The 16,926-nt window shown below is 54.0% G+C and overlaps 7 protein-coding genes across 7 annotated transcripts; 2 read left to right on the forward strand and 5 right to left on the reverse strand.

Moving 5' to 3' along the window:
• Window positions 1-1,006: 1,006 nt before the first annotated feature.
• On the reverse strand, window positions 1,007-1,842 carry J4E86_010531 (uncharacterized protein; the record flags this gene model as incomplete). The annotated part of the gene is made up of 2 exons (XM_051451029.1): window positions 1,007-1,412; window positions 1,472-1,842. 2 exons carry the CDS (start codon window positions 1,840-1,842, stop codon window positions 1,007-1,009), a joined length of 777 nt encoding a protein of 258 aa, XP_051297926.1.
• Window positions 1,843-2,490: 648 nt separating this feature from the next.
• On the reverse strand, window positions 2,491-3,707 carry J4E86_010532 (uncharacterized protein; the record flags this gene model as incomplete). Its single annotated transcript, XM_051451030.1, has 5 exons — window positions 2,491-2,776; window positions 2,824-3,286; window positions 3,339-3,426; window positions 3,479-3,589; window positions 3,663-3,707. 5 exons carry the CDS (start codon window positions 3,705-3,707, stop codon window positions 2,491-2,493), a joined length of 993 nt encoding a protein of 330 aa, XP_051297927.1.
• A 1,168-nt stretch (window positions 3,708-4,875) lies between these two features.
• Window positions 4,876-6,014, reverse strand: J4E86_010533 (uncharacterized protein; the record flags this gene model as incomplete). The annotated part of the gene is made up of 4 exons (XM_051451031.1): window positions 4,876-5,613; window positions 5,665-5,721; window positions 5,782-5,795; window positions 5,885-6,014. 4 exons carry the CDS (start codon window positions 6,012-6,014, stop codon window positions 4,876-4,878), a joined length of 939 nt encoding a protein of 312 aa, XP_051297928.1.
• Window positions 6,015-7,312: 1,298 nt separating this feature from the next.
• On the forward strand, window positions 7,313-8,220 carry J4E86_010534 (uncharacterized protein; the record flags this gene model as incomplete). Its single annotated transcript, XM_051451032.1, has 2 exons — window positions 7,313-7,633; window positions 7,834-8,220. The coding sequence occupies 2 exons, from the start codon at window positions 7,313-7,315 to the stop codon at window positions 8,218-8,220; spliced, it is 708 nt and encodes a 235-aa protein (XP_051297929.1).
• Window positions 8,221-8,414: 194 nt separating this feature from the next.
• J4E86_010535 (uncharacterized protein) lies at window positions 8,415-9,698 on the reverse strand (the record flags this gene model as incomplete). Its single annotated transcript, XM_051451033.1, has 6 exons — window positions 8,415-8,736; window positions 8,809-9,011; window positions 9,060-9,124; window positions 9,176-9,255; window positions 9,314-9,395; window positions 9,482-9,698. The coding sequence occupies 6 exons, from the start codon at window positions 9,696-9,698 to the stop codon at window positions 8,415-8,417; spliced, it is 969 nt and encodes a 322-aa protein (XP_051297930.1).
• Window positions 9,699-9,941: 243 nt separating this feature from the next.
• Window positions 9,942-11,155, forward strand: J4E86_010536 (uncharacterized protein; the record flags this gene model as incomplete). Its single annotated transcript, XM_051451034.1, has 4 exons — window positions 9,942-9,995; window positions 10,056-10,255; window positions 10,314-10,478; window positions 10,537-11,155. 4 exons carry the CDS (start codon window positions 9,942-9,944, stop codon window positions 11,153-11,155), a joined length of 1,038 nt encoding a protein of 345 aa, XP_051297931.1.
• Window positions 11,156-11,420: 265 nt separating this feature from the next.
• On the reverse strand, window positions 11,421-13,946 carry J4E86_010537 (uncharacterized protein; the record flags this gene model as incomplete). Its single annotated transcript, XM_051451035.1, has 1 exon — window positions 11,421-13,946. One exon carries the CDS (start codon window positions 13,944-13,946, stop codon window positions 11,421-11,423), a length of 2,526 nt encoding a protein of 841 aa, XP_051297932.1.
• Window positions 13,947-16,926: the final 2,980 nt, after the last annotated feature.

Raw genomic sequence — 16,926 nt, forward strand, 5'->3', positions numbered from 1 at the left:
TGAAGACTCCGACCACGGCTCCTACTCCAATTACCGAGCAGGGTAAGTCGAAATACTACTGTGATCCTCAAGGAGTAGTTCGCCGTCGCGGGCCCACGGCGTTTCCGCGGCGATTGCACGATGCGATACGGAGAATCCATTGGTGTGATAGGCAAAAGTCGTTATACGGGATGGTAAGTGCAGCGACGATCTGACGGTATGACATGGGCGCCTCGTGCGATAAGCTAGGGTTGATAAATCTCCACATGTACTGATGCATGATCGATGAGTTGCGCAAACGTCAACAGGGTAGCTGCGCCTAATCGAAGGGTACATGTGGTACTGTAGCTCTACCTTACCACTAGTATTCCTCGAGTTCAGATAAGAGATATACTAGTAGTAGGTCAGCCGCTGACAGAGGCTTGTTGCTAAGGCCGTGATGTCATGTTCAAGGTAAGGACGCAGCTGCCGAAAACGGCTCGTTGAACAGTTGATAAACCCCCTGCTCGGTTAGCAATCTACCCCGCGAACGACAATCAACCGGGGGTGAAGAGTTGGAGATAATCGACGGCTCCAATTGGAGTTGCGATAAGTGAAATTGGAGATCGCAGGGTGTCATGGTTGGTAAAGTTAAATGGGCTCGTTGATGTGGAAAGATAATCGTATCTGAGACCAAGTCCTAGGGGCTTTGACGAACCTAGCGGGAGCATACTATCTTACTATCGAGCCGTCTTATTAAACTTTCAGACCCCAAGTTATTGGGAGGACGCAGCCGGTGATATAGTGAACCAGTCGTCTGGGTACTGTAAGGAACGACGCGACCTAGTTCCGTTGTCCGTACTACTACGATCAGTAGACCGGTGTCCTCCGCGCACAGTGGGTAGAGATTTGCTGACGCAATATGCGTCTTTACCCTCCGAATAAAGACATGCAAGTTCTCTGTATATGTGCGACGACGACCATCTTTTCATTCCAGAAACGCCGCGCAATGCTGCTGAACATCGGATTATGTACCACCCTCCTCCTCTCAGGTCTTCGCCCCAGCAGTCCGGATCTGGAACGTAGCTCCAGGCAGTGCAGCGCTTTCCGCTGTGACGGTCGCTTGTATGCCCAAACTTGCAAGACATCCTCTTATCAGACCGGCTGGGAAGTATAGAAATGGCTGGACCCTTGCCTGGCTATTTGCGTCCCGTCCGAGCGCTACATCGCCTGTTTGTGCTACCAGCGCGGCTTGCATAGCGGCGTCGTATTTCTTTGTATCGAATGACATGCGGCCGAGAGGTTTGAATGTATTGTCTGTAAGGACGTAGATGCCGCGGTGGTTGGTTTTGAGGTTGTCGATCTGCTTTCTGAAGAGGAGTGTCCATAGGTCTTTGCATAGGAACTTTATGCAATCGAGAGGTGTGGTGGGTCGGGGCGCGTCTCGGGAGAATCTGTGTCAAATGTTAGCCATGGTCTTTGGGGTTCTACCATGCGTCGAGAGTAGACGTACCGTTCGACAACGCCCAGTCCAACTCTATACCCGAGATTCTCTAATCGATGGAATACGGCCTCTCGTGCTTCTTCCTCGTCGACCGTCGCAGTGCCTCCTCCGCCTACTGGCCCGCCTTCTGTCCCTCTTGCTGTACCCGCCGCTGTACTTGACGCGTCATTGCTTGCGCCCGACAGTCGCTTTGGCTTTGTGGCTGATGATCCGTGTATCCACTCCTCTTCCCGGGCGGCAAGATCGGCTGTGATGCGATATGCCATGGGTACGAGCTCTATGAGCAGGAGATCAAGACATGATGTGTTCACTAACGAGAATGTGGGGTCGACGTAGGATGTGGTGGGTTCGTTCGGTGCGGAGGGGTTGGCTTGCGCCATATTGGGCAAATGTTTAGGGTATCTGCGTCCTCAGCCGTGCTACAGGCGATGGTAGTGGTTGTGAGGTTGTGCGCGACAAAGATGCGCGCTCCGATGTGGTGTGAGGGTGTGCCGGCGGGTGTTTGCGTCTATGGTAGCTTGAATCTTGTCGTCGTCTGCTGCTCAGTACAGGGTCGGGTATTTACAGTGGTAGGTGTCGGTGTAGTGTGGTGTTCATTGCGGCGTGTTGGTGGTGGTGTTGATGTTCGAGTCCAGATGTGGGCTGCTGGAGCCGCGGCCGATCATTCTTCTGCAAGGGTCCACGATAGCTCGACTTCTGAACAACACTACAGCTGCTCCCGCGCCAGATCTATACCAATTCGGCAGCTGAAATATTGTTATGTCGGGTATATATAGACACGAAACATATTTCGAAGCAACTTAATACATGTGAAAACGACGATGGCAACGACGCAGGTCACTTGTGATGGGTCATTGTATTGTGTCGTGCGAACATTGATATTTTAGCTCAGATCAGCATAGATTCATGCATATCCCAAGGCACGTTCTCGTAGTATCATCTCTCATACTCATCATGGCGGCTCATAGTCTATCTACAGACAGGCGCATGTGAGTTTGTGTAGGAGCTGTACCGACATCTGGGTACACTCACTTAGCGGGAGGGTTGGCGACGAACTCGACGCCCTTGCTGATGTTGCCCTTCAGGCCGTCGTAGCAGGCCTGGAGAAGCTTCTTCTCTTGGTCGTTGGCGCTGCTGACAACGTCGATGGCCTTCTCGGCACCGTTGGGGCCAAGCTCGATGGGCACGGAGAAGAACTCAAGACCGGTGGCCTTGGAGATAGCATCTCCGCCCTCAACACCAGGTAGGTAGACGTAGCTGGGCTCTACGATGCCCTTCTCGCCCTTGGAGGCCTTAATGACCTTCTCGGCGAAGCTGTTCGCAGTTAGCTAGTGCACTTTGGTGGAAAGTATACAACATACCGGTATCCGGCGTAGGCCATGGAAAGAGTAGCGGATCCAGCGCCCTCCTTTGCCTGAACAACCTCGTCACCACCGAATTGGACGCGCTTGATAAGAGCCTCCATCTTGTCGGCCGGGATGTTTACGCTCGGCTTTGACTGGCTAAACAGAGGTACGATGGTCTCGCCAGAGTGGCCGCCAATGACGGGGATGTTCAGGTTGCCGGGGTTCTTCTCGCCGGTGATCTCAGCGACAAAGGTCTCAGCGCGGACGACATCAAGGGTGGTGACACCGAAGAGCCTCTTGGGGTCGAAGACGCCTGCCTTCTTGAGGACCTCGGCGGCGATGGGAACGGTCGAGTTGACGGGGTTGGAGATGACAAGTACAAACGCCTTGGGGCAGTACTTGGCAACACCCTCGATGAGGCCCTGAACGATACCGGCGTTGATCTTGAAGAGATCATCACGGGTCATACCCGGCTTGCCTGAGCATTTGTTAGGTTGTGGTACCACAACAACAGTATGAGTTTGACTTACGGGGAATACCAGCAGGGATGACAACGACATCAGCGCCGGTGAGGGCCTTTTGCATACCGTCCTCCTTTGGCAGGAAACCTGTGACAGCCTGTCCACCTTCAGTATCTTCATGCATATGCGGGGCTAGGGTTAGCTCATACTGCTGGGGTCGAGATGTGCGACAGATCGGCAGCGACACCTGGTGTGTTGACGACATCGTAGAGAGCGAGCTCAGTGACGTGTTGGCAGGACTTGAGGAGCAGAGAGAGGGGCTGTCGAGGTCATGTCAGTCAGTTCCGGATGCAACGTAGAGTGAAAGTCCCTGGGGTACTCTCGAGCTCGTACCTGTCCAATGCCTCCTGCGGCTCCGGCTACTACGGCTTTGACCATTGTGATGTGAGTTTATTGAAGGGAGACGCGTTGAAAAGTGGTAGTTGAGAAGAGAGATTGAGAGAGGAGTTGAAGAGTCGGTGAGAGAAAAGAAGACAGAAGGAGGTGGCTTGAAGTAAAGTAGGGTAGGAGCTGCACCACGCGCCCGTTCTGTTGGATCCAGGAAGGTGGGGTGGAGCACGGACCTGGCGGGGTACCGGCGGGAGTATGTCTGGGAAACGCTTCAAGCTAATGGCCGTCTAATGCCCCCAGCACAGTCTGGCTAGCTTTGTGACAATGTTAGTTTCGTGAGTGCTTGTTGAGAGTCTTGGTAGTGGACTCCAGGCTGTTCCATATACCAAGTGGATGGCTTGTATATTGGGCTTTAGAGAAAAGATGCATTCTCATGCTCTCGCTGTGTTAGCCAAGCATGTACAGCGAGCCTCGGTGCCATGAGCAGTCGGAGCAGGTCGGATGCCCACTAGTTGTGACGCAGGTACGGATCCATAGACTGGAGAAGATGTTTCTTAGCCCGCGTACGGTAACTAGTACTTCGGCCGCTGACGAAGTGTCTAAGGCACTCTTGTCAGTGATGAGGGATAATTGGCAAGGCTGTCTGATCGTCGACAGAAGTCCACCCAATAGGCTTCCTAGACCCCTGGATTGTCTCGGTACCACCTCTTTCTGTGAAGATCTCCAGGAATCGATGCGATGTGGACCTTGGACCCTGACTGATCTTCGTCATGTTCAGCCAGTTTAGTTGCCGGAGCGGATCGGGATGCTGCCAACGTCGTTTCCGTCTCCGCGCTCAAGCGGCCCAAGCACAACTCACTGCACTGTTGATGGGCAAACATTGTGGTGGTGCAAGCTGTTACTCTATCAATGGATATTTGCTCATAAGGCTGCCACAAGCTAACCGATCCGCATCCGCGGCCGTACCTAAGAAAGCCACAAACTCCCTCAACGCCTCGTAAATTCTGGGATCATACTCATTGCCTGCCTCCATCACCTCCCCTGTGCCTTGATAGAGCCATCCTATACAAGAAAAAACCCCGACAGGTCTGGAGACTACATCAACATGATAACATGCAGAGTGGGTGAGCTAACGTCGACGTAGGCTCCAGGACATAGGACGACGTGGGGTCAACAATCGCTCAAGCTCGAGCATCTGGCCGGTATATGATCGTTTCTAACTCTCAGCGTCGACCCTCTCGCCTTCGGCATCGTCGGGATCAGCCTCATAGCGACCGTAACCCTGAGGATCGGCGGAATTCGGGTCAGGCCCACGCTGACCCACTGCGTACATTTGCGGCTGCTGACCGCCCACCTGGTATTGGGTGTAGACGCTGGGGTCGAACATCGGCTGCTGTGCATAGGCGCGGGGGTCGCCTTGCATCGGACCCGGGTACATGGGCGGTTGCTGGTACTCCTGCTGCTGTCCCAGATGCTCCTGCAGGCCATAGTCGGGAGGTGGCATGGAATGTTGAGCATGTACTGGCTGAGGCATAGCCCCGGGAGGGACCACAGCTGCTGATGACTGTACAGCTGCGTTCTGGCCGGCACTTCTCTTGTGGGGATGAGCCTCCTCGCGGGGCACGATGTCGATGAGGAAGTCGAACATGTCCGACTTTGACAAAGCCGAGGCGATGTCGGAGCGCTGCAGAGTGCGACGCTTGTTCTCCTCGGCGTGGATCCAGGCGCGCATTGTAAGCTCGGTGATGAAGATGTCGCAACCCTTGGCGAAAAGGATGGGAGCTTCGGCTGAGATCATCTTGACCTCTGGGTCGGCCTTCATGACCTTCTTGATGCGGGCGAGCGGGAGCTGGTGCAGCTTGTAGTCATGTTCGTCGGTCTCGAGCTTCGTGACCTGCTGCTGCCAGTATGTGTTGAGGATGTCGCGGTAGTTGCCGGTGAGTCCTTGGTTGACCTGTAGGCGTTAGTTTGTGCGATCGTGGCTATGACAGATGCGAGCGCGTACGTTCTGCCACGAACCGGTGAACAGCTGTGGATCGGGCGCGTGGTTCTGTGCGGCAATCTGGACCAAATATCAGCGGCTGGAAGTTGGCATAGGCGCGGATGCGCCGATATAACGTACTGCTGCGGATGCGCCTGCGATATGGTGTTAGCACAGGATGTCATGGTGAATGCGACAGCCAGCGCCGCGTCGCGTGGCATGCAGCTGGGGCGGGAAGACGTACCATAGTGGCCACCGTTGGTGGGATCATAGAGGGGGTTGCCCTGCTGGCCATCGTACTTGCGTGGCGCAGCCTGCTGGGGCTGCTGGCGCATCTTCTGCTGGCCGTGGCCCTGGAGGTTGACTTGGTCCATGGCTTGGGCGTGGTTGCGCAAGTGTTACGCGGTGGACAGGGTCTGCGTCAGTCCGCGGCGTGTCTGGATGGCAATACTTGTTCCTCGGTCGCGGGACGGTGCAGAAAGGGACGCGCAACGTCCAATGGCTGCTCGGGGTCTCGCGGTGGGCGTGTTGTGAGAGGAGGGCGAGGTCGTGATTCCGTCGAAGATGCGGTCTGAGTGGTCGGGAGAGGTGGGCGGGGAAGGCGCAGGTACCTGTCTTTAGGCTCCCGCGGCGTTGCTGTGTGCGGCCTGCCATGGTAGATGAGCATTACTCTATTTCTCAATCGCACCAACGCTCGTGAGGTTGTATCAAATGCGCAACTGACCTATGCTCTGGTTCGACGAATCAAATGCCAGTACGAGAATATATTCGCGGAGTTTGATGCTTGGTTGGTGGGTTTCTAACGAGTCAACGAACCACAGCTAAGCAAGGGCCCCAACGTTACTCACGACGCGGACAATTATGTAGAACTGTGGGCGAAGACGGGCTGCAGTATAGGCGGATGCAGGATTCGCTCAATGTTCTGACGTAGTCATACTAGAGTCTCTTCAGAAGAAGATGCTGCGATCGTCGCTTCAGCCATGCTTATATGCGCGATATGCACGTCGCACCACATCTCTATACAAGGCCCGACAAGGTGACAGCACAGTAGCGACGCAATGTTCCTGCCGCCTCTATCACAATTCAATCTCCATCCGGCGCAAGACTCGAACCGGTCGCGGCCCATGGCAGCACACTTCACATCGAGGCACCACGCTAGAGAGACGAACTTGATCCCGCCCCAGCTGGAGTAGCATGCGGGATGTGAGCGCTATTGGTCAGGATGACGCCTTCTCATTGGCCCCGTAGACACCAGGGCTATGCCAGTGATGAGTTGTTCACCGTCCGATTCTCTCGAGCGCGCCAGAATATGCGAGCACGCGTCATAAGACAATATGACAAAGGCGACGGCCCAGGAGTGAAGCTGACTCTGGAGCTTCATCAGCGGGCTTGACGTGGCGGATCCCAACCATCGGGACTGATTTCGAGTGCACGAGAGACACGAAGGAAGCCTTGGAGCAGGGCAATCCTAGCGTAGCAGTAGAGGTGGATCACTGTCAATCCAGCTGCCTTGGATTGGAAATGGTATTAGAGACTGCGAACGTAATGTCGCCGCGAGCGCATCGCGACCAGAACGGTTAGCGCTGCCGCACGGGCCGAACTGGCTAGCGCGCCGGAGCTTCTCAAAAAGTTCCTCAAATTTTCCAACACTTTCTTCCCGGACAACGCCAACATGGAGTTGCCAACGCACCAGCCGCTCCTCGCTGAGGACACCGATGAGGAACTCTCGGATGAGCAGATACGGGAGCTGCTTAATGAAGCTGCAGTCCGTATGCGCGCAAAGGCAGCCACAGCGCAGCCCGCGAACAAGTCGGATGCTCCATTCAGGCTACCGAAGCTGCAGCCCGGCCATATTGCCGATACTTACGAAAAGACTGACGGCAACATCACGCGCCTAGATCACTCGAAGCTCGTCGACAAAAAGCAGCAGGCTTTGGCTAACGGCATCAAGAAGATTGAGGATCCGCTTCAAATCAAGAAGCAGAAGCAAGAGGTACGTTCAAGCCACACTATTCGCATCCGCATGCCCGTGATGAAAATTATCCCAAACTTTTAGCTGAGCAGACTCGGGCGCCGTCTTGGTTGCCTTCCTGCACCACTGAGGCTCCATTAGTTCATAGTTACACTGAGGCATTACCACACTCAAGTTTTACTTTTGAAGTTGTCAGTCACGATGCTAACAGCTTGCCACAGGAGAAGAAAGCTACCGCTGGCGCACAGTGGTTCAACATGCCCAAGACCGACCTTACCCCAGAGCTGCGCCGAGATCTCCAGCTACTCAAGATGAGGAACGTCCTTGACCCCCACCGCCACTACAAGAAGGACAACAAGAAGGGCGATGTTCCTGCATTCTCCCAAGTCGGCACTATCATCGAAGGCGCTACTGAGTTCTATAGCAGCCGTTTGAAGAACAAGGAGCGCAAGCAGACCATGCTGGAGGAGATTGTCGCCCAGGAACAGGACAGCGGCCGTTTCAAGCGCAAGTACGAGGATATCCAGACGTCGAAGCAGAGCGGCAAGAAGGCGCACTACAAGGCAATGAAGGCGAAGCGAAACAAGGGCAAGGTCGTCAAGCCTTGAGACTTGCTTGGTCGCTTCTGGTCACATGCCAGGACGATTCGACATCGGGACTTTCTTTGTTCTGGACCGTGTGGATGGTATATTCTATTCTGGATTCAGGCCTCACTCTTGTGAAACTATGCCTGCCTGCGATGTGCATCTGAAAGGACACACTGGCGGTTGCCGCATTGGCCCGCCGTTACCACAGCCCTTGATCATTGGCCGTGAAGATCGGACAAGATCTGCTTGACCAGGGCTTGCATGTCCTTGGCTGCCTCCCGTCCGGCCTCCAGTACCTCCTCGTGGTTTGCCTTACCTTGGCTCAAATGCTCAGTCAATTCCGCCCTGTTCATGGTCTGGATCTCCGCATCGTTGCCACGGGCGCCTGCCTCGAGCACAGCCACGTTTGTGACTAGACTGAATGCAAGAATACGCATTCCAGCATGTCTGGCGACGATGATCTCCGGCACAGTGGACATACCCACCACATCAGCTCCTAGCGTGCTGAGCATTCGGCATTCGGCACGAGTCTCATAACTTGCACACAGTCAGCATTTGTTTAATGCCATAGCGAAGTAGAGGGGGAGGAAAAGGACTTGAATCACATACGTTGGTCCTGCCACAAACGCGTATACACCCTCGTGTAGCCGTCGTTCCTGTTTATCCAGTCCTAGTTTTGCCCAGGCCTTGTGCGTCCGCACCCTCAGGTCAAGGTCGTACGCATCTGACAGAGGTGGGAACCGCGTGCCGAACTCCTCGATATTGGGTCCACGCAGAGGATGGATGCCCACCAGTCCAGCCATATTGAGATGCTAAGCAGAGTTAGATTAAGCTCGACGTCTCCAAAAGGGTTGACATACGTCGTTCAAGCATACGATATCTCCTACGCGGTAAGTCTGGTTGAGACCACCGGCTGCGTTCGTGACTTCATCCACGGTTAGCCAGTTGACTTTGGTCATCTGCTCTCTTGACATACCGATCATAGTCTCGACACCAAGCAATTTGCACACTCGAGTAGCGAATGTGACAAGGTCCATCGAGTGTCCTTCATAGAAGCTGCATACATTAATACCATCATCTTTGCAACAGAGCCTCTGATTTCTCCGTGACTCACTGTGCCCGTCCAACGAGAAGCGCTACTGGCGTCTTCTGAGGTCCAATCTGACCGAACACAAACTTTCCAGCATGTCCCACAACTATACAGAGGTGTCAGTACCCCGCATCCTGTGCAATCCGCAAGATCAACTCTGCAGCGAAATGATGCTTCCATATCTGCACTTACCAGTACTCTTGGGAAAGTTTGGAATGGTGCCATAAGCCAGCTCAACTTTTGGTTCAGCCTCGATCGTGTCGGCCAGTCCACCCAGCCCAGAACCGCACACAATGGCCACCTTGGGGTATTGCAGAGCCTCTGGCAGCTGTTGGCGCACGTACATGGCCGTTTGCATAGCGCGGGCGTAGGCGTTCGGTGCAGCAGCCATATCTGAAACTGTTTCCATCTTGATTGTTAGGTGCTTCTTCAAGAACAGTTGGGAAACGAGGAATCGCAGAGGTTCGATCTTGTGTCAAGAGGAACAAGTTATCTTGTACATGTGACAATTTGAGACGGTACGACTAGGGTGCAGAGGGAAGGCGCGGCCAATTCCGATAACGCCAAGACTCTAGCTGGAACCGTGACTAGCGCCATCGGCTCTCTGGAAGAAGTTCGATGTTGGACGTGGGCGAGTGCGACGATATCAAGCATGGCAGCGCCACGATGTATGCGCTCCTTTTTGGGGCCGGCGAAGAGGGTAAAGGTGTTTCTACTCCAATTGAACTGCTTATGGGAGTCTATCAATTGCTAATGCGCAGTACAGATCACCCACGCCCCCCGACCACACACACAGACTTTCTCGCGGGCAAAGAGCTCAAGATCAGAGGAGAGCAATGAGAGGGACTCGAGAGAAGACAGAGATGCCAAGCTTATGGGTCGATTGAAGCTGGAGCTGGAGAACAGTACCATGCCACTCGACCAGCGGTTGGAGGATCTTGGTATCAGTCGGGAGGAATACAAGACGTACGATATGCCGAATATAAAGGAACAAAGGAAGAAGAAGTTGCTGACAACACATTAGTCTATACGCAAGTCAACAGAAAGTCAACCAACGTCAAGAAGAATGGGAGCCCAAGACACGCGAAGAGGCAGCGCAGAGGTGGAAAGAACTACAAAACACACCTGACCACTTGGGTCTCCTCAAGGTGTACAAACGCGCTGGTCTGGAACCCATCAAACTGGCAAAGTAAGCCTCCCCTTCGGACTTTCAATCCCAACCCGCAGTCCTCTAACAACAACACCAGGGAACACAACATCACCCTCCCCACCGACCAACCCCCCCTCGACGCCAAAACTGCCGAAGCCCTCGAAGCCCTCCGCACCCCCATCAATGTCCGAGCCGTACACATGCGGCCCCTGCGCCGCACGCCCGAACACGGCGTGCCCACCTGCGACCTCCAACTACGCACCTACAACATCCGCAACCTCCTCCTCTTCGCCGACTTCGCCGTCCGCGCAGCCTACTACATGGGTCTCTGCGCCCGGGGCCCCATCCCCCTCCCCCGCATAACCGAACGCTGGACCGTCCCACGCTCCAACTTCATTTTCAAGAAGTCACAAGAGAACTTCGAGCGCATTACCATGCGGCGGTTGATCCAGATCCAAGACGGACACCCGGATGTGGTGAAGGCTTGGTTGGCGTTCTTGCAGAAACATCAGTACCATGGTGTGGGTATGAAGGCGAATATTTGGGAATATGAGAGTTTGGAGGATGCGACGAGGGCTGGGTATGAGATGAAGGAGGGTGATTATAGTAGGAGGAGGGAGGGTAAGGTTATGGATAAGGTGGCGGAGATTCTGCAGAGGGATGGGTTTAAGGAGGCGATGAAGGGGCATAAGGGGAAGGTTGAGATGAGGCCGTAAGAAGCAGGGTGCGGTTTGGATGATGGTGGGTGGGATTACATGGAAGAGTCATGGATCTTGAAGGCTATGTATAGATATGTGTATACAAACATATTCCGCGTAACAGGAGGCATATAAGTCGTTCGTCTACTTTGTACAGCTACTGTAGTTGAAGTTGCGCCCCTCAACGACTCTGTTTCTGTTGCGGGGCGAAACTTTAACTACATTAGCTGCACAGAGTAGACGAACGACTATGCACGCTAAACTATGCTACCCATCTACCATCTCACCACCCATCCTTCTCTTCGCCAGCATACCGCTCATCCGCAAGCAACAACTCCAACATCGCATCCAACAACGCCTGGTTCATACCCCTCCCCTGCAGCGCCCTCACTTTATTCAACACTGGCTCCCCATTGTTGACGCAGTTCCAGTAATCCCACTTCTTATCCAGTTCGATCCATGCTTTATCGATGATATCCCAAAGCTTGGGGTTCGGGTCGATAACGTCGAGTTGCGGCCCCGAAGAGGAAGAACCCGCAGAATGAGATGAAGAAGAGAGCAATTCGATGTGGATGGTATGCGAAGTAGGCACCGCATCGAGCGTGATGAGCGTACCGTTGCTTTCCTGGGTGATCTTGTGTGAGAGCGTCTTTGCATGTTTCTTTGTGCTGGGTGAGGTAGCGACGCAGCGTATTTCAGCGCCCTTCTTGAGCGTATGAGCCAGGAGGCGGATCTTCCAAGACCGGTTCTTGGGGATGGCGGGGTTTTCAGGCGTTGTAGGACCGATCTTGATGACGCCGGTCGATTGCTTGTACGTGATGGGTGTGTGTGCGAAGCGCACGGTGTCGTCGGCGGATTCCTCGTGGCCCTCGTCTGAGATGATTGAGAAACCGCCGTCGTCGACGAGGTGGCCGGTGCCATCGTCTTCGATCAGTGTGAAGGAGCCGTCTGCGCCTACGGCAAGCAAGATCTCCAGACCCTCTGGGTTTGGAGAACCGGATTTGGGACGGTATGCTGCGTCAAGCGGGATTATGGATCCTTCTTTTGCGAAGACAGGGACGAAGTTTAGAGGGCGGTGGACGGTGAGCTCGCCGGCGCGGTTGTATACGATGCCGGTGAAGATGTCGACGTAGCGGCCTTCTGGGAGCCAAAGCTTCTCTGCGCCGAGGTGTGTAGTCCCGTCGCGAGGCTGGGTGATGGGCGCCACGATCATTTCTGAGCCGAAGCGGAACTGGTTGGGCACGTTGTATGCTTCGTCAGACTCTGGGTAGTCCCAGTACATGGGCTGAACGAGCGGCTCGTCGTCGGAGGCACTTCTCGCGTTCATGGTGTACAAGTATGGGATGAGACGGTGGCGGAAACGCAATGTATCTTCGACGATCGTGCACGCCTCTTCGTTGAACCGCCAGGGCTCGCGCGTGTTGAAAGGGTTGTTGTCTGAATGAAGACGCAGAATGGGCGACCAGCAGCCAAGTTGTACCCAACGTGTGTAGAGCTCGTCGTTCTTGTAGCCATGCGTGTGACCACCAATGTCGTTGCTCCACCAGCCGTACCCGATGTTCGATGCAGTAGCTGTGAACTCAGGCTGGAAGTGCAGGCTGTCCCAGGTGATGATAGCGTCGCCAGAAAAGCCGATCTGGTAGCGCTGTGCTCCGGGGCCACCGAATCGAGAGAGAATCAAGGGACGCTGGGACCCACGGCCATTGTCGAGGAAGTGGAAGTGGTTGAGCACCCAGAGCGGGTCTACCCCAGGGATCTTGGATGTGTTGCCCTGCTGCCAGTCCACCCACCAGAAGTCTACGCCTCGCTCTTCGTGCTCGTGGTGTACGATGTCGAAGTATGCGTCCATGAACTTCTTGTCTGTGCAATCAAACGGAATCGTCTGTTTAGACTGCGGGTCGATACCAAGGTATTTGGCGACTTCAGGGTACTGCTCTTCGTGAGGCCTGAATCCGTCCGCTGGATGCAGATTAAGCGTCAGCCTCATGCCACGATCATGCAGCTTCTTCATGAAAGCGTCTGGATCAGGGAACAGTTTCTTGTTCCATGTGTATCCGGTCCAGCCATTGACACCGCCAGGCAGATCCCATACCAGATGCCAGTCCATATCCACAACCGCCACGTTCATGGGCACATCGTCGCGGTCGAAATGATCGTGCAAATTGAGATATTCCTTCTCGTCGTATGCGTGGTATCGACTCCACCAGTTGCCCATGGCGTATCGTGGAAGGAGAGGCTGGCTTCCTGAGACAGCGTAGTATGCACGCATGGCTTCCCGATAGTCGCGACCATACATGAAGATGTACTGATCGGTCCTGTCGCCACCCCTGCGTCCAGCAATCCACCCATTGTCTTCGAAGAGCATGGACTTGGTGTCATCCAAAGGAGCCATGCCCTCTCTCGACAGCACACCAGGGCCTAGGTTGGCCCTGCCGTTCACACCGTCTAGTGTACGGGTTGTTCCGCCCAAGTTGGAGACTTGTTGTCCGTATGTCCATGTGCCCGTCACGTCGCCCTTGAGGTGGATCTTGAAGCCATCGGCGCTAAACTTCTTCTTGTCGTACACAACGTGGAAGCGCTTCGTTACGATCTCGATGCCGTGGCCGCGGTCCCAGACATAGAAGTCGGGCACAGCTAGCTTGCGGTTGATGGCAAAGGTACTCGCGCGGTCTTCGAATCGTCCATCCTCGGCCCACTCAAAGCGGAGTAAGCCATCTGTAAGGATGGTGAAGCGGTACTTGTCGCCTGCGACAATAGCGTCCGGGTGCGCGACCGGGCGCGTCTTGAAGTCGTAGCGAGCTTTCGTCATAGCTTGAGTGTTGAAACAAGACGAGATCAGGTAATTCCTCTCGTGTATGCCCTCGAGGGATGTCGTGGCATTGCCCGGCGCGGTCAGACACGGACGGCGTCATTCATCTTAAGCACGTCCGGGGAAAGGAAGCTCGGACGGTGTGCCTGACTAGCATCATGATCGATGCGCGTGACCTCGGTTGAGAGGGAGCGCGGCCTGTCAAACCTAAACCACATGCAAGGTAAGTCAGGCGACGGCTCCAAATCGGCCCTGCTGCCTCTAGACAGCATACCAAGGTCATGGCGAACGACTGGGGAAGAAGAAATCAATAGATGGTGTTGCAAGATCGAAGGCAGGAGTGGACACGCGACGGCGTCATTTGAGCTCACAAGGACAAAGAGTCCCTGCAGAATCGCTGCAAGTAACCACAACGTAGCTGCAACAACATCGCACCGCATACGAGCATGCATGTCTTGAATACGAGCTTGTCGGATGACTTCCGCTCAACCTCAAGAACACAGCATCACACCCTATCGCAACCTGGGGTTTCTCTCAGCGTCGCATTATTCTATTGATGCCATACAATCAGATGTACTACATTCATCGCTTCAAACGTCCTGTGCGTATGTTCACGTAAGACTGACGATCCCAGCAAGATTTCGGCATCCCAGCGTACCGGCTATGCTCTCTGTTATTTCCTTGACTGCAACCACGAGGAAGGCTTCCTAGATCCTCTCGCAATTCCCATTCGTATTTGAACAAGAGATCTTGATGACATCCAGCCTTGGTCAAACACACACTTCTGTACTCTTCATGCCTCCGTCACACTTGTCGTCTCTTCCCAATCACTCCTCCATCGCTCAGCATCTGGCTTGTCTGCGAGATGCACATGCACCCTCTCGTTCACCCTCAACAAACGCCCAAGATCCTGCGATACATGCCAACTGGTATAATGTGTTTCGGTTGCTAGCTCCTTGCGTAGGAGAGTAATTTCCAAGTGGTTTCGCGTTGCGAACATGTTGCTGTAACATAACAAGCGTGCGAGTTGTGCGAGACTTGGCGCGTCTTTGTCGGTCACCATCATCTCAACATGGCGGCAGCTACTCGCTAGGCGACGGGTTTTAACACAGCGGTTGATGAAAGCTTTAGCTGCCTCGCTCAATGCTGGGGAGTCATAGGGCTGAGCATTGTGTCCGAAACAGCGCGAGAGCGAACGACGCAAGACGAATAGAGATTTACTAACTTTCGCTGTGACAAAGAAGCGCATCGGTTGCGCCTTCAGTTGCAGCATTCTGGGCCGGAAAATTTTCATGGCTTCGGTATTGACCAACTTGGATGTCGCCAGTATCTGAACGGGTAACGTTTTGCAGACGAGTGTGATTGTGGAGGGTTGGTCCGGCGCGTCGTCGAGCGTGTAATGCTTCGTCGTCATTTCGAGCTGCTCGTAGACCATGCATCGCAACTCTGGTGGAAGGTCCAGAAATCGGAAAGAGGGTTCAGACATCTCGGTGGACGTAGTTTTTGTTGACAGATTGAGGGACATCGAGGCGTAACATTCATGGATAGTAAGAGCTGAAAGTTAAATCTTATATGTGCTAAATTATATATTCGCTGTCGACCTTGGCTTCAGTTATCTCTCTACCATGGTTTGCAGGAGAACTCCGAACATGGGGACGGCTATTGGCTGAGGTAACATCCCGATGGACTTACCATCACCTCACTTTCATTCGTTGACACGAGATGCCCAGGCCATGAGCTCCACTCACTGGGCAGGTTCAACTCTCATTTTAGGTTACTGTCGCAGAGACACCGATTGAAGCACGTGGAATTAGAACAAATTCGGCACGACTGACAGAGACAAGAACAGACGAAGAGAAAACATCTAAACCAGAAGTGACCCAAGGGAACACTACTCACGCACTCGAACGCCTCATTGTGATCTCGACTCTCTTCACTTACGACCAGGATAATTTCAATCACCGTGCAAACTCTCCGAGCACACACACTAAGAGCGTCCATACGTGCGAAGGTAGTGACCTAATATGTTCGGCGCTGTAAGATGTTGAAAAGAGCACACAGTCAACAGCCGTAGCATGTGTCTTGTAAACGCTTACTAGAAAACGATTAATTGCAAATGTCGCCCTTGCGCCCTTTGCAAACCATGGTACTACAGAACTAGCTTACGACTCATCACCAAGCACCTGATGAGAGCTAAACACCCCACGATCGACTTTCCCAAAGAAAATTTCCTTTTCACCTTGCCATAGTCGCTCTTCTTACAGACACTCACAACTCAAATCCATCCTCATACTACCTAGGTACACAATGGGAAAGCGCAAACCCCACCCCGCCGGCCGTCCACCAAAGAAACCCGCACCCACCGAAGAAGAGAAAGAGAAAGGAACAATCTACTTCTACATGCCCAACGAAAAGCCCTACGGTGTATTCTGCCAATGGCACCCCAGCCCCTTCAACATCCCCATTGCATCACTGCAGTGGCTCGTCGACCTCGCTCCACCACCACCCCCTTCCACCCCATCCACAACAACCACCTCAGCATCCTCCATCCTCTCAACCCACGCCACCACCACCCCCTCCAACCCAACCCCCTTCCTCCCCTTCACCTGCGCCGAACAATCCTACATGTACTGCAAATCCCTCTTCTTCTCCGACTCCGCCACCTGCACGCTCATCCTCTCAACCCCCGACACAAAAGCCCAAAAGAAACACGGTCAGCGCATCGTCAACTTCTCATTCACCGCCTGGACTACCGTGAAAAGCCGGGTTGCGCGCGTGGGGAACTGGTATAAATTCACGGGCGGGAATGAATGTGGTGGGAAAGGAGGAGGGAATGGGAATAAGCATATGAGGAGTGTGTTGATGGGAACGGGGGAGAGGGAGTTGGCGGAGGCGGGGAGGAGGGATAGGGTGTGGGGGATTGGGTATAGGGTGTTTGAGGCGGAGGGGTATAGGGAGTGGTGGGGGGAGAATTTGTTGG

The sequence above is a fragment of the Alternaria arbusti genome, assembly GCF_024043155.1.
Source record: "Alternaria arbusti strain BMP 1465 chromosome Unknown scaffold_22, whole genome shotgun sequence".
Taxonomy (NCBI): Eukaryota; Fungi; Ascomycota; class Dothideomycetes; order Pleosporales; family Pleosporaceae; genus Alternaria; species Alternaria arbusti.